The sequence below is a fragment of the Amblyomma americanum genome, chromosome 5, assembly GCF_052857255.1.
Source record: "Amblyomma americanum isolate KBUSLIRL-KWMA chromosome 5, ASM5285725v1, whole genome shotgun sequence".
Taxonomy (NCBI): domain Eukaryota; kingdom Metazoa; phylum Arthropoda; class Arachnida; order Ixodida; family Ixodidae; genus Amblyomma; species Amblyomma americanum.
This window is the reverse complement of record NC_135501.1, coordinates 167,244,628-167,267,731: the sequence shown is the minus strand read 5'-3', so window position 1 is coordinate 167,267,731 and position 23,104 is coordinate 167,244,628. Positions and strand designations below refer to the sequence as shown.

The window sequence follows — 23,104 nt, the reverse complement described above, 5'->3', positions numbered from 1 at the left end:
CATTCGCCTTTGGCAACTTTTTTTAATTTTTGTTTTAGTACAAGCACTGCATCTGTACACGCAGAAACGAGGCGCATAAAACTGGTATCTCGTTCCTCGTGCCAAGTGAGCTTGGAATTATCAGCGCACAGCCTTGAAGACTGAAATGGCGCGAATATCTGTGCATATATAACCAACCCGGAGCTAGCAATCCACGGTGCAATCTCCGCAGACGGTGCAATCGCCAGCGGAATATCCCACGGTGGCCTATCGTGTCCGGAGCAAAGGGCGCACCCAACTAGAGACAACAACGGCTCTGAGGACACGATACTGTCCCACTCGGCCGTGACAGAGCGGCAGGGTTCACTGGCCAGGCGAAAGAGGTCTGGGCGAGTACGCTAGAAGACGAAAGATGTGTTTGTAATGCGAAGATCGACTGCGTAGGTTGGACTCCGCGAGAGCTGACGCCGTGGTGAGTACTCAAGCTATACATTCCCTTCACTTCACTTTATTCTCATCAAAAACCCCCTCTAGGGGGTATTAACTCCCTAACGTACACTTTTTTTTTAATGGTACCAAAATAGTTTTTTAGTAACCCGTGCTGCCATCTGTCGGAAAACAAAAAAATTATTTGGATGAGCCCTGCTCTCATTTAACCGGACACAGTGTGTCAGGAAACGCGCGACAAACTGAACTCGTTATCAGTCAAAAGTAACATTCGGCCTAGGCTAGGGGTTAACATAAGAGGTGGACACAGATCAAAAACGCATACGAGTCGAAGAGTGCGAGGTGGGGCAGAAGGGTTCTCCACTTGGCTTGTGACCAGTGAATGCAGACTGCGTATGATCGAGTGAGTCTTCTGCCAATATAGTTTACAACGCTGGCAAACTGAGGACTTGCGCACTGACAACAGTCCGGTTGCAGCAGACTATTTGCGAAGTGGCTGCGTTGTAAAGCTTCGTTAAAACCACGGAGCAAGACTATATAGGAGGTGAAACTCCCGTCAGCGCGAGCGAGCGCAGGCGACCAGATAGTCACAATTGTATGCGCCGACGGGCCGTATGCAGTGGCGGCGCCATGCGGCGCCTCGTAGAAGCAGCAGCGAAAAAAAAATGCAGCGCCCGGGCAGGCGGCTCCGGCGCGCGCTCAAAGCAGGCGACAAGCAGACGACACGGGTGTTTGCTTCAGCGTGCACGCCGTGACGTTGTATTTCTGCGCCCTTAAGTCAAACAGCAACAGTTCTTGTCGGTGTCTGTGCTCAAATGGTTGAAGCATAGCACCAGTTGCTCTCCGGGCTACCAGCGGTAAAGAAGCGCGCAAGGGTGCCATCAATAGAAGTCAGGCGCGCGCGGCCGAACGGAAGCAACCCGCTCGACCGGTTGCCTTGGCAACCGAAACAGGCGGTAGTTTCTTTCCAGGCCGCCAGGCGCCGCCAGCTTGATAGTGGCGCCGCGGGCTTGTGACCTTTTCTGGTCGCCGCAGACAGCGGAGCTTCCACTCCTAGATAGTCTTCCTCCGTGGTTAAAACGGACACAAGACAAGGTGTGCGTCCCGTCATCGTGTTCTGTTTTCACTCATGGCGCACCAACGGGCCCTCCGCGACGTTTTGCTGAAACCTACTCCAACAGACTTGCCTCACTTTCACTTCATCTGCAGGGCGGTTCTAAACTCATTTTAGCAACAAAGAAAAATTCCCTCTTGCGACCTGTTCTCCGCCTTTCGAGAATAAGTTTCAGTTAAAAAAAAAAAGGGTCGAAACGGATTTTCACGAGTGAGCTGAGAAGCATGGCGCGGCATGTCCATTTGCGCGTGAGTGCGTTTTTGAAAAACAAGCCTACTTCTGCTCCGGCGTGTGAATTAACGCCACGACATTTCCAAGAACGCCGTCAAGAATGCGCCAGTCTGGGAAAACAACCATATGAAAAGCTGAACTCGGATATGACAATTCATACTGCGCATACATAACACGTGATGCACGTTTTCTAATTTTGCCTTTGATGTCCTATAGGCCCGTAGAATATTCCGGCACTTGTAATGCGCACAGAATAAGCGAACTTAGCTGTGCTTGGTTGGTTTACTCATATTTATCAAACGAGATATCAATTATGTTGTCGATTCTTTTTTTTTCGAAGAAACCTCCCAAAGGAAATTTGTTTTTTTCCCCAGCTGGTAGAGCGAAAAACTTGTCGCACCTCGTCAGAAAAATCGGTATATAATTTGAAATCGACGCCTTCTAGAGCCATCACTTGTTTGAGATTTTTGTTTCCCATTTATACCCTTTGGTGCCCAAAACTACTTCTGTACAACGCATACCTGAAATCTTTGGCATGGTGATAAGAGTACTTAAAACAATGCGAATACCATGTCAGAAAATATCATTGCTGTGTTGCATACATAAGGTGTGTTCCTCTAATGGAACTGCAGGTAACGCTCCCAAAGAAGCCCGGTAGACTTGTTCACCTCTTCAAATGAAAACAGGGACAGAGTAAGCGAGGCTCATTAGGGTACGTGCGAAAGAAGGCAAAAGTATTTGCAAGCAAGAAAAGCACTTGGAATTCTTAGCTGATGTGCTAGACAACAACATATTTATCAGTACAATTTGATGGAAAGGATAACAGGCGATACTCCGCCCACGATCTTCGCATGTCGTCTGCGCTGCTCTCATGAATGTGCTACAGCAGCGGCTCTAATCTGGAATAGATTATTAAATACGGGAATAAGTACTCCTTAGCATTCATACGAGTGAAGCCATAAGGTTACAGCAATGAATCAATAAATGCTTCCGAAAAGGAGCAATACACTGCGCCTAAGAGGTCCCGGAGAGCACGGGATTTTGAACAGATGAAGCGAGCAAATGAAAACAGCCGCTCAGCAAAGTGCGCACGTCAGCGCCCGGAGTCAGCGGAGCAGCAGACGCTGTTCACGGGGCTCCTGCAGTACACTCAATGTGTGGAGGCGTGCACAATGTGCTCAACTTGGCCGGGGGATGGCGCTGGGTGCTGCGCGCTGCTTCAAAATGCCGAGGGGGAAATGTTTAGAGGGAGATGACGCCGTGAACTACATTGCATCGGTTATAGCCAAATCATGTAGGAACGACGATAGGGTGATCCCCCCAAATGAGAAAGCAACACAGGACAGCACAAGAGAAAACAGCTTACAAGTGACCAGTTTTAACTGGAAAAAGGCGGAAGCAAACATTGAAGTATGCACATACGCAGAGATAGACCAAATTCCAATCAAGCTGATAAATGAACTTGGCCCAAGAGGCAAGTAAACGCTGATAAAAACATTGGAGACAGCCATAACAAAAAAGAAAATTCCGCACAGCTGGAGACAGAGTAAAATGGACTTAACTTATAAAAGGAAAGGAGATAGGATTAACATAAAATCCTTCCGACCGATTACGATAACATCAGTTATATACAGGCTGGCGATGCAGGCGGTAAAATTAAAAATGCAGTCAAGGGTAGAAAGTAACAGAATACTCGGAGAAGTTCAGAACGGGTTCAGAAGGAGTAGGCGCTTAGATTATGCATAGAAATAGCTAAGGCGAAAACAGATGCCTGTGTTTAGCCTTCCTGAATATAAGCGGAGCATACGCAACGTGAACAGGGAACTCCATTGGAACATAATAAAAGATGAAGGTATCGGTTATGAGGTAATTTATTTTCTACGGGAAATATATCGAGAAAATAAAGTTTAAATAACAAGGAAAGGGATTAGGAGTACGACAACTGGTCTAGGTACACAAAGGATAAAGGCAAGGCTGTCCTCTATCACCGCTGCTGTTCGTGCTTTACATGATAAGTATGGAAAGAAGGCTACAAGAAAGCAATCTAGACTATAATCTATCGTACAGATTAGGCGGAAAGGTTGTTGAGCAACGATAACCAGGTTTTATGTATGCAGACGATATTGTACTGTTAACAGATAGCCAGGAAGATTTGCAACCTCTGGTTAAATGCTGTGGAGATGAAGGAGACAGTACAGGTTTCAGTTTTAGCCCAACTAAGTCACGTGTGATGGTTTTCAACGGTACAACTGATCAGGAGCTTACAATACAAGGCCATGAAATACCCCGAGTGGCCGAATACAAATATCTGGGGTATGGGTAAACGAAGGACATATGTACATGGAAAACTACGAAAAGTCTCTCATAGCAAAAGGGCGAAGAGATGCCGGGATAATGAAACATAGGGCATTGGGAAGGGGGGGGGGGGGGGGGGTGCAAGAGGTGTGAATTACTGGGAGGTATTTGGAAAGGAATAATGGTGCCGGGGCTTACTTTCGGGAATGCGGTTTTATGCTTAAGAGCTGAAGTTCAGTCGCGATTAGAAGTAAATCAGAGAACTGTTTGAAGATTAACACTAGGTGCCCACGGGAAAACCACAAACGAGGCAGTACAGAGGGATATTGGCTGGGCATTGTTCGAAGCACGGGAAGCTCAGAGTTAAATTCTATACGAAGAACGCCTGAGGAAATTGGATGATAACGGGGGGGGGGGGGGGGGGGGGGGGCAGCTAAGGTATTTAAATACCTATACAGAAAGAGCGTGAAACACAGTGGCGAAACGAACTAGAAAGCTGGCCAGTAAGTTTGCCAGAGGCGAGGAATGAGAAAGAGCATTAAACGACAGGTTAAAAACGTCGAAGGTAAAAATTGGATAAATTCAATGGAAAAGGAGCATAGTGTAGATACTATATCGATACTGGAAAAGGCAGATCAGGAAGGAAGCGTTTTATGATAGCTCGAGGCAGTGCCCTACTATTTGAAACTATAGTAGGATACAACTTAAAAAAAAACTGCAGTTGTTAACACTGGGCCACGGTCCGCGGCGTATTGTATTACTCCGCTAGCCGACCACAACAGTAAACGAAACAAGCTTTTTAATGTTTCACTTTATTAAACAGGTCAGGTATCAAAATTCTAAAGCTTGCAATTTTTTTGTGATTAGATCCTTGTTTATCCAAGAAGAAAAGTTTTGACAACAAACTACTTTTTTGCCGTGGAGGAATTCTGTGCGGCGGTCCTGAATGTGGGCAGAGCTTCACTGCAGACTTAAGTTGTATCCGACTATGGCTGCGTTCCAATACTCTAGACGTCTAACAAGACGTCTAGTGTGACGTCTAGGAAGCAGTCTACATGTCCATGTATTGGAACTTGTCTAGTGCTCACGCCGCCTCGCGGCATAATAATGTAACTAAAGCTTATGAACAGTTGTACTACTATTTTTCACAAACTGAGCAATAAAGATAATTAAAAACGTGTTTTCAACAAGTTTACACATTTCTTCTGGAATGAATTTGCGTGTAAACCGGACTGGTGGATGTGCCTATCGGTCAGTCTACTTGTAGCAGACGGGACCGCTCTCCGAAGACGACGCTAAAGAGATATGCGATTATTCTTTTATTATTGATGCTCAACTGTACATGCTCCTCGAGCGTGCTCGTCCAGACGGTCCTGTAAACATAAGAATACGAAAGACTGTAATTAATATGCGCGAAATACGATGCGGCTAATATACACTGCAACAGGAAAACACATACGTGACATTAAACCCGCTGTCTGCCCTACGTGGCACTCGGAGACAGCGAGAGACCTAAATACAGCAGCGATCTTTAATCCTGCAACGACTAAAATCAATTCGCAACATGCCGGTGTATTTGTTCTGAGAGTGCAGAGATAAAAAAGAATGCACGCGAAAGAGTTGATGCAACTAATACAGCAACAGAAGAACACATTTGTTAACCGTCACGCCAGCCGTCTTAACGCCCGTCGAGGAAACCAACGACAGCGACGAGTATTCTCTAAAATCAAGTGCTAATTAAGATCCGGCATCGTCCGGATCACGTAAACAGACCTACAGCGTCCGCTGCTGTAGCAAAGCTCTCAACTGCACGATTTTCTCCTGCGTGATTCACTGCTAGGAATCGCACGTCCACGAAGATTAATTAGCCACTAGTTTGCGTGCCAAATAACATAATGAAATGACTCACATTTTTCCTTTCCTATACTCCGTGTACAGTCCGACGCCCGCAAGAGCACGACTCGCTCATCCGCGTACATCAGCTCCGCCATCTTTAGACAGCAAGTTAGCCTGCATCGAGGTGGACTTCGGCGAAGCAGTCTCATGAGACTGCTTCGCCGAGAACTGGAACGCGTCCCAAGATGGCGGCTGTCCGGCTAGACGTCTAAGTAGCCGTCTACTTGGGAGTATTGGAACGCAGCCCTTATGTCAGGGTGTCTTAGAACGCGCAGCTACAAAAAGAAATTTAACGAAGAATATGTGCTATATGTGGTAAATCTGTAGAAACAATATAACAGAGTCCTTTCAATTTATGAGCCGCTTGAGACAAACCTGGATGAGATTTTCCCTGTTTGAATCTGCCCCGAACACTGGCCAATCCCCACTGTGGGTATGTGCCATCGTATTTGAGGCAACAATAACAACAACAGAACACCTCATACTCAAATGTGATGGTGTCCATCCCGATGTCGATGCAGGCACATTCACTCTTCCTGAGGCCCTAACGTTTAAAGATACCAATGCTCATCTAGCTAAATCTGCGGTGAAAATTAGCAGAGAGCGATTGGAAGATTGGTAGCTCGAAAGCAGAGAGGTGACGTACATAAAGTTAGAAGTGCAGGAAGACGTATTTAAAGCAAATGGCGAATTTTAATAACAACTTGCAACACAGTTAAACAAAAAAAAAGCTGAGCATGGTGGCAACTATCATCACCCCGTTTCAAAGGGGACGCGCCTATACTTCCATCCATCCATGCTGGCGCCCCATACCAGCGCGAAGAGCCTATAGCGAAAGTCTTCAAGCCTTGCGTATGCATATAGAAATTATGACGTTGCTAATGACAACAGATGTTTTATAGTGAGGCAGTTTCTGAGGCCAAATACCGCAAATTGTTGTGATATGAGGTTTATACTAGGAAAAATGAAAAGAAGGTGGAACACTCCTACTTTGTAAAAAATGAAGGAGCAATGGACCAGAAGGATGACAGTTCACTTAAACGTCCGTTTTAACTAAGTTTATATAGACTTTTCACCGAAACTAGCCAGCAGCATCTAAGAAACTGTCGCCTAAGGTCATTATAGCAACAGTTACGGCTGCAGACTTTCAGCGAAGCGTACACGAATAAAATGGGAGTCTGGGGACTATAAGACCATTGGGCCACGCGATCGGTTTGGTATTGTTAGCATTAATGACCGTTCAACAGTGCACAAGCAAGCTCAAAACCAAATTCGCCATATGCTTAGAATAGTAAGCACTGTCTCTCGAGCAAGCAAGTGGGCCGTTATTTAAATGATGTATGAGCTCACCGTCGGCTTAACAAGTCCTCCAATCACTCGTATGCTGATCAAGAGCTAAGAGTGCTTTCCGGAAATATACTCATCGCTCCGTCGTTAATGCACTGAAGTCAGCTTTCACAATCGGAAAACGTGAGGATTAAACTTTGCCTTTAGTACGTAGCGTTGACACCTACGCGCCAAACTCAAAGCGAGTATACATGTAATTATATTCAACCTTTTTTTCAGTTTGTTTCATTCCTGTTACGGAAACCGGAGCAAAGGAAAAAGGCAAGAAGCCTGACAAATGCCTATAATATCAAAATAAATGTAGGTAAGCGCCCAACGCTGCCATCTACGTATAAGACACAGTTAACGTTACTCGGCATGCAGACAAGGACGTCCACAATTAAGACTCCGATCTTCGTCTTATCTACGCCTCTATGTCGGCTTGTCTTCGCACCGAAATCCACCTGACTTTATTTCACAGAAAAATATTTCCTTTAGTTTGCCCGACAACATGTCCCCTTCCCCCCCCCTGATTCGGCATAACTTGGTAGTAGAAAAAACACAGTTAGTGAAGCTGACTGTCCTTGACATACGGCACGAAACTTGCTGGCAGCATGGCTGGAAAGCATGTTCAGTATTGTAACAAATTTTCCAGAAAAGAGGTGCTGTACTTTGCTGCTAGGAACACACCGCATCAGACGGCGTCTAGCCACGCTTAATTCCTTTAAATCTTTTGTCCTCTTGCTCAGAACACCTTTTAAAATTCATCTTCCTCCACTAACGGCCGCTCCAACTTGATTAAATTCTTTGCTCCATGACTGCCAAGTGAAATAGCCGAAAGCGGTCCAATTTCCATCCTGTTGCCGGATGGCTGCGCGCCTTGATAAATGTCGCATCCTGCCTCCGTACTTAAGCGCTTTGTGTTCTCGCTTTTGTGGCCGTCAGTACTTGTAGCGAAGTACTCGTCACAAACAAGGAAAGATTTTCGCGAAAATGACTCCCCTTTTGTTGTCAGTGCCGAAAGAGCGATAGGGTGCCCTTATACACGTCTGTACATATATATCGACAAAGACCACTTGATAGTGGACTTGGCCTAGCAGCGTAATCACTAAGATACCCCGTGCGGTCGATAACAAACCGGACCAGTCACACAATGGTAAAGACAAGAACAAACACTTCCAGCAGAGGGCTATCCAAAGCGGATGCTGTCTTTCAATGACGTCACCAAAAAGACCACTCCCAAACGGTGATAGCACTCCGGACAAGCCACAATATATGAGGCAAGTGCTCTGAAGAGGATACTCCTCAATGTGGATTCTCTCCTTCGACGGCGTTCATCACATTAAGTGGATATCTGCAAGCGAATTCATCTGTCAGTGAACCAGGATCCGTGCTATTCCAGGCGAGATAACATGACCGTCTTCAACGTGAGTGAGCGCGGGTTCATCTATTATCAACCACGCCGAACAATAGCTGGTGGGGCAATTGCTTCGTACTGGATAATCTTCCCAGCGCATAGCCTCATTTGATGAAGCTCAAAATACGCGGACGGTAGAATTACGAGTAAATCAACCAGGATACAAGCTAGTATTGAGGAGATAACAATAACATAAGCGACCTAATGTCAATGGGCTCGACTGGCCGATCTACGCCAGTGACATCAAACAAGAGCAGACGCGTACACGCTGGCTCGTATTGTGGATTGCACGATTGTGGATTGTACGATAAGCGATTTAACTGATATACGTCTTTATGGCTCTTTACTCCCCCTAACCGACCCATTTCGTCGTTGCTTGTTGCTTTAATACATCCCTTGAATTATATCGCTCACATATTTCTCTTGTCGACTGAGCTTTATGCCTGAACAGAACCTCAGTTTTATTTAAAAGAGTAGTGCATGTATTTTTATTAATAATAATTGGTTTTTGGGGAAAGGAAATGGCGCAGTACCTGTCTCATATATCGTTGGACACCTGAACCGCGCCGTAAGGGAAGGGATAAAGGAGGGAGTGAAAGAAGAAAGAGGTGCCGTAGTGGAGGGCTCCGGAATAATTTCGACCACCTGGGGATCTTTAACGTGCACTGACATCTCGCACAGCACACGGGAGCCTTAGCGTTTTTCCTCCATAAAAACGCAGCCGCCGCGGTCGGGTTCGAACCCGGGTACTCCGGATCAGTAGTCGGGCGCCCTAACCACTGAGCCACCGCGGCGGGTGTATTTTTATTCGAGAAACCAGAATTGTTAAGACCCCAATCTCTGTCATGCAAAAGCAGGTTGAAGGAAGGAGCACATTTTAAAGACGTGCTGTGCTGGCATAGTCGCGTGTTTAAGCGTTTCCCGCTTTGCCATATGTAGTTCTTGCTGCACGTAAAAGGGACGTCATAGACCATACCCTCAGCACATGGCGCAAACTGTAACTCACGTTTTACTTGGCACACTTCTTTACTTTTTTCCTGCTGTTTTTCTTCTTTGGTTCTTCTGTCACCGATAGCACAAAATTTTCCTAGTTTATTAGGAGCCGAAAACAGAAATTCTACCTCGTATCTGGTGCTTACTTGTTTTAGCCGGAGACAATTGATGAATGCACGGTATTATCGCATTCTTCTTCTCCCTAATGTAAGGCCCCGGTGGTTCGTACTTAACGAATGACTTTAACTTTTTAGGATTTTATTGCAAGCATTACAACATCACTGAGGGCGTATATTATTCTAAAAAGCTTTCAGTACTTCGCAGCGCTTGTCTTTCCTTCTCCGTCCTCTGTTGTAGCGCTGCTTTTGTACTCAAAGATCTGGTTTTCAGCCGCGTCAGTGAGTCAGTCCTAGCACCTTTGAAGGGTAGGGAGATTCTACGTGTTTGCCACGTTTCGGTCGGTCAGGGTGCCCTGAATGTTTCACTATGCGGCTCTAAAGCAAACCATAAAGCCCGAAGGCTTGGGACCAAGCCTGCAGACGACGATGGTTGACGTAGCAGAGATCATACCTATACGCAAAATCCGGCGCACAGATATACACAGACGAAAAATGCGAAGATGATTTTCGCCCCACTTTCGAGGCTTAAGAACTGACAACGGTCGTTCTACTCGTAAAGACATCTCCGTTCACACCCAAGTCCAGCTGTACTATGTATGCAACGTCGGGGGCAAAAGTAATAGCACCCCCCCCCCCAACCCGCCCCCGTCGAAGTTCCGACCTTTGCCACTCTGTGCGGGGGCGCCACCTGACAAAGCACTTCCTGAAATGAGCCCACTGCACCAGTCTCGACACCAGTGTTTTGTCGTGGCGTCCTCACGCAGAGTGGAATGGACCGGAACTTGGAGGGGGTCCGTTACTTATGCCCCCATGGACCACAAACATAGAATCTCGCACTTAAGTTTAAGTTGCGACAATAATTGCGATGCTGGAAGCCACCAAATAACCCGAATATCATATTCGTACCCCATAGCTTTTCAGAAATACAAGCGGGTCGATAAAGAAAATTCTGTGCATTATAGTCTGCTTTGAGGTACTACAAACCGCCAACGTGCATAAAAGACTATTACTTCTGGTCAGAAGTCCTTCTGATCAACTCTGCTACTAGAATATGCTAACATGAAAAAAAAACTATTTTTCTTTTCAGAAACGAAGATTTTAAGTGGAAAGGCAGCTGACCAGAAGGTGTCAAAAAGTGGTATCTTCAAAAGTCACCAAAAAGAAAATAATGGAGCCGGACTGACAGCATCTTAGAACCAAGATCGCCTTCGGTGTTAGCCACCAAACATCCAGGCACGGCCTTCACTGACCCCCGAGTTGAAAATCTCCAAACAGCTGTTACAATTGCGTCTGTGGAGTTAAAAAAAGAGTAACGCAGTTCGGAAGTGAGGAAAAAGGACTTAAATATCGTCATCTCTCGCTTCTCAGAAAAAATTATATTGGCATTGCTTGGATTTAGACTGTACGATACGATGTACTGTCCAATTCTGTATACAAGCTTCAGTTAAGTCTGCGGTCCTGTGGCCAACAACGGAGTAGCTTGTGAGAAACACGGATGGAAGAATAAAAATACACCGACTGGATGCAACGTGGCGATATCACAGTATAGTGGAAAACATAGCTCCTCAATCCCGCTGAGTCTGTGTTGGGAAATAGGTGGACACATTCTTGCAGCCGCGGACTTTTCGTCTGTGGTAGCGCGCCGACCAGGCGGCCAGCACTTCAGTGATGTCTCCTTTCGTGATTCAAACTATCATCGGCTTCCTTAAGGTCCCGGTAGCCATCTACGATGTGGCCACACTGCCGATTTACTCCATCTTTCAAGAACCATGGTTACATTGGAAACGGAAAAGAACTTGTTTCGCCAAACCCATCATCGATGGCGACCCAACTTCGCCTTACAAAAGACTTGAAAACTTGGAATTTGAAAAGCTGGAAGGCGTTCAAACTCTGGACGAAATGATCCGCAGAGTCGTCCGCCTGTATCCTGATCGGCCCGCGCTGGGAACCCGACCCGTCTTACAACGAAGCGATGAAAGGCAGTCCAAAGGCAAGGTCTTCAAGAAGCTCGTTCTAGGAGACTACGAGTGGCTCACGTACAAGGAAGTGGGTGACAAGATAGACCTCACTGCTCGCGGCTTGCTAGCCATAGGCGCCAGGCCTCGGCAGTACTTAGCCATTCTGGCCGAGACACGAGTGGAGTGGATGCTGACGGCGCAGGCTTGCTTTCGCACCAACATCCCGCTGGTGACGCTGTATGCGACGCTCAGCAACGACGCCATCGTGAGCGCCATCAACGAGACGGAGGTGACGCACATGGTCACGTCTGAGGACCTTCTGCCCCGGGTGCTTAGTGTGGCCGACAAGATGCCGCTCTTGACTCATATAGTTTGCATGGAAAATGCTACCAGCAAACTGCTAGTGCCACTTGCTGAAGAGCCACAGGTAAGTCACATATTACTTGAGAAAAGTTTTGAACAACTGCTAGCAATAAGCACTCAAGCATGAAACAAAGCACTACCTGCTTCTTCATCCTTGTCATGCTGTTAAACATGACATAACGTACGTTTTTAACTAGTTCCGGGCCACTCCAGGCGTACTAGACAATTGTCACTCATGTTCCCCTTAACTCATTCCTAACTGTACATAGATGCACCCCTAGCTTTGGTTAAATGGCGAAACAACAATCAGAGCTAGCTCTTCCTATGGCCTCAAGGTCCCATATCATCAAACGACAAAGTTTCAAAGATAAATATCGAGGAGTCGTGAGCGTACCTACTGCATTTGGTTTGTTTCCGTGACAGTTTTTTTTTTCCTGCGCAGGTCATCCCATTTTCTATTCTTGAAGAAATAAGCACAGACTACGAGACGACAGAAGGTCCCCCTGCACCAGACGACGTGGCCATCGTCATGTTCACGAGTGGATCTTCGGGCGTGCCCAAAGGCGTGATGGCTACGCACAGAAACCTCCTCTCGGCCATAAACGGCTTCGGCACAGTGTGTCAAAGTTTCGGGCTTGCCACCGGTGACGACACCTACATCGCCTACTTGCCGCTTGCTCACATGCTCGAGCTGACCGTAGAACTGCTTACCTTAAGCTCCGGGGCACGCATAGGTTATTCCTCTCCGCTGACCCTCACTGATAACTCCGCTGCCGTGGCCAAAGGTTGCGCAGGGGATGTGACCCTCCTCCAGCCAACTCAAGTCGCCTGCGTGCCGCTTATCGCAGACCGGGTCCGCAAAGGTGTCACCGAGCTCGCTTCTACCAAGGGACCCCTTTTCAAAGCCTTCTTTGACTACGCCGTCCAATACAAGAACTTCTGGCTAGACCTCGGCTTCGACACTCCGCTCCTGAACATCCTGGTCTTCAACAGCGTCCGACTCCTCTTGGGCGGGAAGGTGAAACTCCTGGCTAGTGGCTCCGCACCGCTGTCGACCGAAACGCGTCGCTTTTTGCGGGCTTGCTTTTGCTGCAACGTGATCGAGGCGTATGGAATGACTGAGACGTGCGCCGCGGCAGCCGCTAATCACGCGGACGACACAAGCATGGACCGCGGCGGACCTCCACTCCCGCGATGCTACATCCGACTCGTCGACTGGCCCGAGGGCCTGTGCCATACATCGGATAGGCCAAATCCTCGAGGTGAAGTCGTCGTGGGAGGCGCGTGCGTCACACAAGGGTACTTCAAGAACGAAGAATTGACGCGACAGTCGTTTCGAGAGGAAGGCGGCCTCCGCTGGTTCTACACAGGAGACATTGGCGAGATCTTCCCTGATGGCACGCTCAAGATAATTGACCGCAAGACGGACCTGGTCAAGCTTCAGTTCGGCGAGTTCGTCTCCTTGGGCCATGTCGAGTCCGTGCTGAAGACCTGTCCGCTAATCGACAACGTGTTCGCGTACGGTAGTCCACTGCACAACTACATCGTGGCATTCGTGGCGCCGAACCAGAAGCAGCTCCGGCGCATTGCTCGAGAACTCGGCAGACAAGAGGCCGCTACTCTGGACTCGGCAGACAAGAGGCCGCTACTCTGGACGAACTGTGTGACGACGCCGGTGTGTCCAAGGCTGCCGCGCAGTTCATCGTGACGTATGCTGTTGAAAACAATTTGCAGAAATACGAAGTGCCGCTCAAAGTGAAACTCTGCGCCGAGCCGTGGACTCCAGACTCGGGACTGGTCACACCCACGCTCAAGATTCGTAGGAAGCTATTGCAAAATTTCTACCAGTGCGACATAGATGAGCTGTACGGTTCGTAAAGGTACAGCGGACGAAGCTTAAAGTGTTCCTAATGTTGATACAGAATGAAAAAGCCGAGGGATAGAAGACAAAGTACTGTATGTAGACCTAGTAAGGCCAGTAATCGCCATTCCATAAGTGGTCCCGACAGCAAGACGAATAGATCCAATGTCCACAAACACCTATACCATGGAAAGATCAGCGGTGCTTCTGCTGCACAGGTGCAGACTTAGCAGTTTCCCATCACCGCACATGATGGCGACGAAAAATAATAGTCGGAAGCGGTCCTAGGTTTAATGAGGCATATTGTAACGTGAGCTACACTGGCCGAGGCTGAGCAGTTTCGCATGGCTCCTGGAGAGTCGTGCTGCGCATGCGCGAGGAGCAGTGACGTCACACGGCGCACAGATGGCGCGCCGGAGCCGCCGCCGCGCGAACCTCGCCGGTCATAGCCGCGGCAGACGCACAGGCGCCGGCGCGTGCCCAGCTGTGCGCCTCCGTTGCGCAGTAGCCAAGTCTGACGCTGCTCCAGAGCCACTTGATAGCGCCTCTCATTTTGTGCGCATGCGCAGAGGTATATCAGTGGGGGTATACATATAGCGGGGCGTTTGGCAATATGGTATAGCCATGACCAAGGAAAGCGAAATTGCTGCTAAACGGCAATTGATGCTCAGCGGCTCAGCGTAGCTCGCGCTACGTATATCTTGGCATAGCCGAGCTAAGCCACTGCTAATTTTTTGCCTAGGAGGTTCGGAAATTCTAGGAGAATGAGAAATAGCGACCTTCGTTTTATGTGACGTACGTACCCACCATCCAAAGCAATAAAAGCATGAGCAACACATGTGCCAGGTCTCTTTTTGCCTCGTGCTACATCGGCACCGCCCGTGAACCTCCTTCCGTAATACCGAGGGGACAGAACAAGCCTAAGTTTCTGCTGCCAGAAAGGGGATCGATGAATCAATGCTGGAACGTGTAGTGCAGCGGACAACATATCCTTCTCAGTTATTCAAAATATGTGGTAGCAGTTGCCGTACTTACCGTACGGTGGGGTTAAAACCAATGAAGATGAATGGTTGCTTAGGTTTAACGTTATTTTGAGAGTGTTCGCCCTTTTTCATCAGAGCGTATAGACTGGGGGACGCAGCGAAATCGCCCGGGCTGCTCACAGTGCGCAGTGGTAATCGTAATCGGGTCTAGCCGCGACGTGTTCTGCGAGGTGCGGCAGCGTTTTTGTGTTGTGGAAGATTATTGGTCGCATCGGACAGCTGCGATCAATTTATCATTGTACGCGATGCGCGCAGCTTTTGTCGCCATGTTTACCGCAGCTGCCTAGCCGAATCTAGGGTGCCTCGATGCCAGCGCCGCCGTTCAGGGTGGCGCCCTCTTTTGACAGCACCCACGCCGCCTTTTCTCGCTGCGACGCCATTTTGAATCACGGCGGGCGGGCGCAGTTGCTCGGTGCAAGCAGCTGTGCTTACATTGTTCGAGGCTCGCTGGTGGTTCTACTTGTTTGAGTGTTTGACAGCATGATTGACGAGCTTGTCAAGTACACCGAGCCATCATGACGGGCTGTTGTATGCCAATGCGCTCCTGGTCAACGCTTAAAGGCCTGTGTTATTTTCGCTTCCCACGGGACTCGGAGCACTAATTATGATCAATTTTTAGGTAGCAGTTATTTTTCTAAAAGCTTAACCCATCACCACCCAATTTTGCAGGAAAAATAGGAATTGCACACACAGGCATCTTTAATATTCGCATTTTTTTTTAACTAAACCGTTTCTGGTCGATTCTTTTTCATAAAGCATGACTTTTCAAAGCCGATTACTTTTATTTCGGATGTATAATTGTAAGAAAAGATTTACTACAGTTGTTTAATGACCTGAAATCCACCTTTTGTGCAGGTTTATATGGATGGTTTTTTAATGAGTACAGGTGGGCTTGAATAAAATAAGTAAAATGAAAAAATATATACAGAAATGGGCTTCACAAACTGAGGAATCGCAGCAGAGCAACCGGTGCGCATGTTCTTGGCGCAAGCGAAGTCTGCTTACGAGCGCACGCAAGAGCACTAGCTCAGTGTTTGGGCGCCTGTCAGAAAAATGAAACGAGTGAAAAACTTGCAGTACTTTACCCTAAAGCAAACGAGGGGCAATCAGTTTTCGTGGGCCTCGAGAAAGAAAACGCAGGCGGAGTGGTAACGTTGGTGTACGGTGGAATCGTTTTTATATACCAACGCCCGCCTGTGAACAAATGTATTCGCACCCCTGTGAGCGATAAACAGGCGAGCAACTCGGAGTTACGCTTTGAAAGATTAAAAGCAGACAGACATCAGCCTTTGCGAGCACAACCACCTGAAACAGCCCGCACGACGAAAGGGAAACCAATCGCAGCGCGCGAGCGGCTGTTATCAAAGCGCAGAGCTTGAAAAACCAAAAAGCACTAAGAAAAAGAAAGAAAACTATTTCTTCCACTCGCACATAGCGGAAGCACCTGCTGGGCAACGGATCTTTGAAATAATAGCAAGTTTTTCAAACCACCAGACGAATTGTTCAACCTCGACCACTCGGGGCCCTAAAATTACGTCATACAATTACGTCTTCGACCCTCGGATGTTAAAATGGTTATTATGAGTAAAAATATGCGCAGTGCGATACTGATGAAAAAAGCTGTTCAAGTCAAAGCACTCTGAAGCGCGCCGAGAGCGCAACTGATCCCGTGTGATTCAATATGGCGGCGCCGTTGAAGTTGTCTCCACCCTGAACGGCGGCGCTGACATCGAGGCACCCTAGCCAAATCCATGGGTAAATGCGGCGGGCGGAAGTCAGACGCGATCGCGCCACGATTGGTCTGCGCTGACAACCTGCCCTGCACTGGCCGCTTCCGGCGAGCGGCTGACGGCCCAGCGAACAGACGCCGGCAGCCGAACGGAAACCGCCAGGTGGCAGTTGGCCAGTTTTTCGAAGGAAAATGGCTCTATGTGGGTCGGCCTTCACTTTGATGTGCACAGCTGAAACATGCAATTCCGTATGAAACTGTTACTTTGTTTCGCATGTCATATATGTAGCATCATATTTCCTCGATGAAAACGAGACGACAGAAGTCCAGTACACCCCGCATATGTTGCTACATCAGCAAGGTCAATTCTGTGAATCGGATTAACGTGCAGCTCTTCATCTTCGATTGCTTTCAAAGGTTATGTCATGCGTGACATCATATTTCCTCGATGAAAACAAGATGACAGAAGCCCGGTACACCCCGCATATGTCGCTACAACAGCAAGGTCAATTCTGTGAACAGGATTAACGTCCAACTCTTCGTCTTCTATTGCTTTCGAAGGTTACACGCAAAACCACTTGACAAATACATCAATAGCAGTTTACCAGTATTCCCTCAGGAATAGTGTGCGCCGGATGTTTCTGGGAAGCCTGCCAATAATATTTAAAAATAGGCTTTCTGAAGTAGAAACATGGCCTTTGCGATATACTCCTGCGTTGGCAGGCATCAGAAAAAGGTCAACTGAAATGCAATAGTTAACTTTTTGAATATTATAGACAGGTGTCTGGTTGAGATTATAGGTTTGCAGGTCACCATTAATAAAACCCATATCCGTCTTTTGGAATCTCAAACACGCGATTACCGTCGCGCTGTGGCTCAACAAACTTTGTCCATTTCACGAGCAATTCGAAAATCGCGCTCTATTGGTGCGCACTCAACAAATCTCAGCCATTTCTCGCGTAATTTTCGAATCGCACAGGACGTGCACTGGGGGCAATCACGTAACGGCCAGCTACTTATCTATATTTGTAGTCAGGAGCTTATTTGTAAACCATTTCAACTATTAGAATTTCGTTAACTAGCTTACTGATTAACGTGATTCATCTGCTTCCTAATGTTAAACACTTTTTACAGCAAAAAGCCTATTTTGAAATATCAGTGGCGGGTTTCCCTGAAACACGAGCTATAAAATTGTACCTTGCGAGTACTCTCTTAGGGGCAGAAATTCTGAAGCTAACGAAAAGACTTGAGCTTAAATGGAGGACTGCGCAGCAAGCTATGGAAAGTGAAACGTACTACGGTAAGAGAACGGGAGATAGCATAGTGAGTCACGGAACAGACTCAAGGTGGTATGTGTGTGTATATATATATATATATATATACGTTATAATGCAATACCGAAAAGCCGAAATGTTGCAATAAACCTTATTCTGTTTTCAATTCTGGTGACTGCACTGATGTTATAATCTACACCCGGTGCTGCAAGCAGGCCTGCCACTAATTTTAAAACTGCACGTTTTGGATACCTAAAGATGTACTTTGGAACACTATAACAACATCAGGAGAGGCAGAAGCGGTCGCAGAAATGTCACACACCGGTCGAATACCGGTGACCAACTTCACGGAGTGTGTTCTTCAGAGCTATGGACCGACGAGATCATTTGTCAAGAAAACGAACAGGCGAAGCCACCTCATGATATTTTGCTCGGATCTGGAGGCCCAGCGAGCCCTGGAAGCACGGGCAGCAGTAGGCGGCCAATGGTGTCCCGGAATAGGGACTGCCACTCAGTGCAACAGCCATCCCCACCTCCCATTCTCAACTGAGTACAGTGCAGTAATAAATGTTTTCTCCTCCTCCTTACCACACGAGTTTCATATGTTTTACCGATTTGAGCTGCTTTGCCGGCTCATTTTTACTAGTGTTGTCTACATGAATGCAGCCATCAATTCAACTCTTGTGCTGCTGCCCACAATGGGCGAGGGCGGGGCCCAGGCCTCTCGTTGGGTTCGGCGGGCCGACCTCGAACTCAGTAAAGCGATAATTTAGAGGGTCTGGGCTTTGAGCCTCAGGCCCAGGCAGTGCCTCGATGTGCTCGCACTGCTCGACAGCGGACTGTACGTTGGCCTGTGTCCCTGCTGTTGCCTACACAAACCAGTGTACACCTTTCCCTTCTTTCTTTCTTTTCTGAATTCCTAATATTACCCAGTTCATTCTCTTAATGAATGTTAAGTTCCGTACGTTAAGAGAACGGAAGAGAGCGCAGTGAGTCACGGAACAAACTCGAGGCACTAATATATATATATATATATATATATATATATACTGACCCATCAGAGTGGCTCAGTGGTTAAGCCACTTGTCTACTGGGCCGAAGTACCCGTGTTCGAATGCGACCACGGTGGCCGCGTTCCGGTGGAGGCGAAACGCTAAGGCACCCGTGTGTTGTGCAATGTCAGTGCACGGTATAGATTCCCAGGTGGTCGAAATTATTCCAGAGCCCTCCACTACGGCACTTTTCTTCTTTCCCTTCCTCCTCTATCCCTTCCCTTATGGCGCAGTTCGGGTGTCTGCCAAGATATGCGAGACAGTTACTGGTTTATGGAGGTTTAACATCCCAAAGTGACTCAATCCATGAGGGGCGCCATAGTGAGAGGCTCCGAAAATTTGGACCACCTGGGGTTCTTTAACATGCACTGGTGGAGGTGGTGAAAAACATTATTTACATGGGGGACTTGCCTTAAGGGCCAGCCCCTTACAAGTTCTAGGAGAGGTCCCAAGTCAGGGACCCCTGTGGGTTCAGCGGCAGCTTGTGCCCTAGCGACGAGGGCTCTTTAGCTCTCTAACCTACAGGCACGCACGCACGCGCACTGACATCGCATACGGGCCTCTGGTCATTTCCTTTCCTCAAAACCAATTTTCAAGCATTGCCCTTCAAAAACTGCATTGCAGCACGCTGTGTAAAAGGCAAACCTACAAGGCTAGAAGCATGCTAGAACACGGCCGAATTAGAGCCGCGCCGCAAGACAGCGCAGCCGTTGCTACGCTGGTGGTGGTGGCGCCATCTGAAGAGGAGCACCAGACGTGCACAGATGACCAAAGCCGAATGCCGCCTGCTTAAAAAAAAATTTGGGAGACACACTTAAGACTGTTTATGCATAACATCAGTTTGTATGACACCACCCGGGACGCTGTACAACGAACAGTTGGGTCACAAATTTGGTACAAATGTAGACGGGAAAATTGGTGCCACATGGAGGTCAACCAGTGGAGAGTACATATAGACAGACCACATGTGCAGGGTTGTCTAAATGGCAGTGCTCGGCTTGCTGCGAGCGTCAAAGGGCTGTTTGATTACGTCACCCTATTTTTCTTGCCATCGCTGGGATTTTCTGTACCATCCACGAGTACCCGCATGCACGCACGCGCGCACACACACACACACTTGCTTTTCTCGTAATGGGACTAGTGCTGCAAAAAGACAACTGCAAAAAAAGCAGTTGACGCTCTCGGCCCTCTTCGGTGACGCGTATCGCATATCACCGCACGTGGATGGGAACCAAAGCACGCCTTGCTGCAACCGCGAGTAAATATGTATTACCCGGAAGAGCATAAAGGCCCCGTGTTGCAAAAAAAGCCAGTATCGGCTTTGCCGTCAAAAAAATCAGGACTGGTCGAAAAGGTGGCTGTTACACCATAGATGGGAGCCACAGGTGCTCACCACAGGTGCTCGGGTTTGTGGACCAAGCAAACACCGAGGTGGCAACAATGAAGCGCTGACTCTCCAAGTGGTAGGCGATGATACACTGACACTAGTGAAAAATGGGAGTGAGAAGTTAACCCCCACTCCCCCCCCCCCCCCCCCCGTTTCCTTATGTTCTCTGTGTTGTACCCCCATTTATAATTTTTTTCCACTTGTTCTTTTTTGGGCATGGTCTGAGCACATGTATATAGCTCATCCGTTCCAGAGGGTACTGTCACATCATCATCATCAACACATAGCAAACCACTGACCCTTCGGTTGCGAGTCAGACATGCTATTCCTAAGTCATGCAGGCACGTTCGTGCGGCTTGATTAAATCAGGGCTCTATATGTATGCCGTGTGGTCTTTCACATTATGATTGTGATTGTGAAAGAAAACAGTGTCAGTTTCAGTGTCTGTGTGGGCAAGAGGAACCGCTGTCGCGTCGTACCTTAAAAGGCAGAAGTGTCCCATTTTATTTTTGCATGAGTGAGCTCCGTTGGCTCATCCAGAAAGGAAAACAGTAGCGCCAAAAAAACACACACACACACACACACAGTAGAAGAACGACGTAGGACAAGCACTAACTTCATCTGACTTTATTCCTTGAAAAGCGAGCAAATATACAGAACATCTAGGCATGCGCAGACAGAAATCTCACGTGCGATCAACAAAACCGTTCAAGATATGAAATCTCAGCTTTAACAAGGTTCACAGATGTATCGCTGACACACCCTTTCCCTCTTTTTCTGATGTGGTATGCCTTTAAAACCTCTCGTGCCTTACTATCATCGCTCCTGCCCAGAATCTTAATCTCATCAAGTCGTGGTTCGCACTTTCTGCAGGGAAGAGGGAAAGGGTGTGTCAGCGATACATCTGTGAACCTTGTTAAAGCTGAAATTTCATATCTTGAACGGTTTTGTTGATCGCACATGAGATTTCTGTCCGCACATGCCTAGATTTTCTGTATATTTGCTCACTTTTCAAGGAATAAAGTCAGTTGAGGTTAGCGCTTGTCCTACGTCGTTCTTCTACTGTGTGTTTTTTTTCAGCGCTACTGTTTTCCTTTCTGGATCGAAAAGAACCATCTAGCCCAAATAGAAGTTCTTTTAAACTATCCGTTGGCTCATCTTTGTCAGGGACACCAAACAAAAGCAGATGCAGGCTTGCGTTGTGTCCAGCAACTCATTAGGAGTAATAACTGACCACGTGGTAGAACTGCGAAATGGGTGAATGCACAGATATCTTATAATTACGACGCTTTATCCCGTTTCATATTTTACTAGCGTATTTTGTCGCTGCTGTCCACTGTTTGCTGTTTTCGGCTGAATTCTCCATTTTTCAAAAATATCCGTAAGTTCCGATTCCCTCATTTTTATAAACTGCACGTCACACAGGTGAGTGCGCTGCACTGCATTGGTCAGTACCTCTCTCTCTGTCCACAATCTTTTATCTTCTTGTCTTACTCACTCCATCCTCTGACCTGATACCAGTATTACGTGGCTTCAAGAAACAATTTTTGCAGTCAGGCCAACACCATACATGCTCATATACATAATGTCGTGAATCCGAAATATAAGGGCCTTGGCTAAGGTGACCCGATCGACTGCGTTCCAAAAATGTCTGTTCTTTCAGTTTCACGAACTGCTGTTGTTTCTGCACGGCCAATATGGCGACGCCAAGAGTCCACACAGGACTCGCAGCAACCGAGGGCCCTACCTGAACATGTATGCACAGCGACTGTGACCAACGTAGAGAATTCACATAAAAAAAAGGTTGGGGGACACTTAAAGCACTATAGACACGAAATTTTTGCTAGCATATTTTGTTTCAAATTATGCATTAGACATCAGAATACATTGATCACAGTGTGGTATTCGCCTACAACCACTAAATAATTTAGAATTGAGTTTCTTCTTGACACTGTTTCAGCTTCATCAAATGGTGAAGTGGTGATCCTGGGTTTGAACCCTGGACCAGGACAAATTTTTCTTCAACTACAAATTTTCTGTACAAGTTGCATAGCTTTCGATTGTAGCCATATGGCTGAACTTGGGTGGATGCCAATGAGTAATTACTCCCTTATTACACCCTTATGTTGCAGTGGACTGGATTGATTGTAGCCATATGGCTGAACTTGGGAGGGTGCCAATGAGTAATTACTCCCTTATTACACCATTATGTTGCAGTGAACTGGAGCACCTATCAGAGCAAAGTTCTGCACTCAAAACAAAGACGGGGGGTCGAACTTGGAAAAGATTCATAGGAAGTCCCTGAGGCACTTATATGAGCTTACCACTGGGACTCTCTACACACAGCTTCCAAGATTCCTAAAAAATCCATCACTGCTGTAACTACTCAGCCTTGGGTGCATAAGCCACTTTCACAGGAACATACATTCCACATAAAACAACAGCCCGCAAGAAGGCTGATGGGAAGTAGTCGTTGACCACATCATCTTTGCTCCATGTGACCACAGAATAGAGCTGAAAATTTATCAAATACGCTGATGCAGGCTATGGCAAGACAACAAACTTTGAAGCGCACAAAATGAACAAGTCCCTTTAGAATGCAAGTAAAAACCAAGACCAC

The 23,104-nt window shown here is 47.3% G+C and overlaps 1 protein-coding gene across 1 annotated transcript; it reads left to right on the top strand.

Moving 5' to 3' along the window:
- Nucleotides 1-43: 43 nt before the first annotated feature.
- LOC144132994 (long-chain-fatty-acid--CoA ligase 4-like) lies at nt 44-18,730 on the top strand. Its single transcript, XM_077665772.1, has 4 exons — nt 44-451; nt 10,905-12,202; nt 12,581-13,723; nt 13,759-18,730. The coding sequence occupies exons 2-4, from the start codon at nt 11,486-11,488 to the stop codon at nt 14,014-14,016; spliced, it is 2,118 nt and encodes a 705-aa protein (XP_077521898.1). The 5' UTR covers nt 44-451; nt 10,905-11,485; the 3' UTR covers nt 14,017-18,730.
- Nucleotides 18,731-23,104: the final 4,374 nt, after the last annotated feature.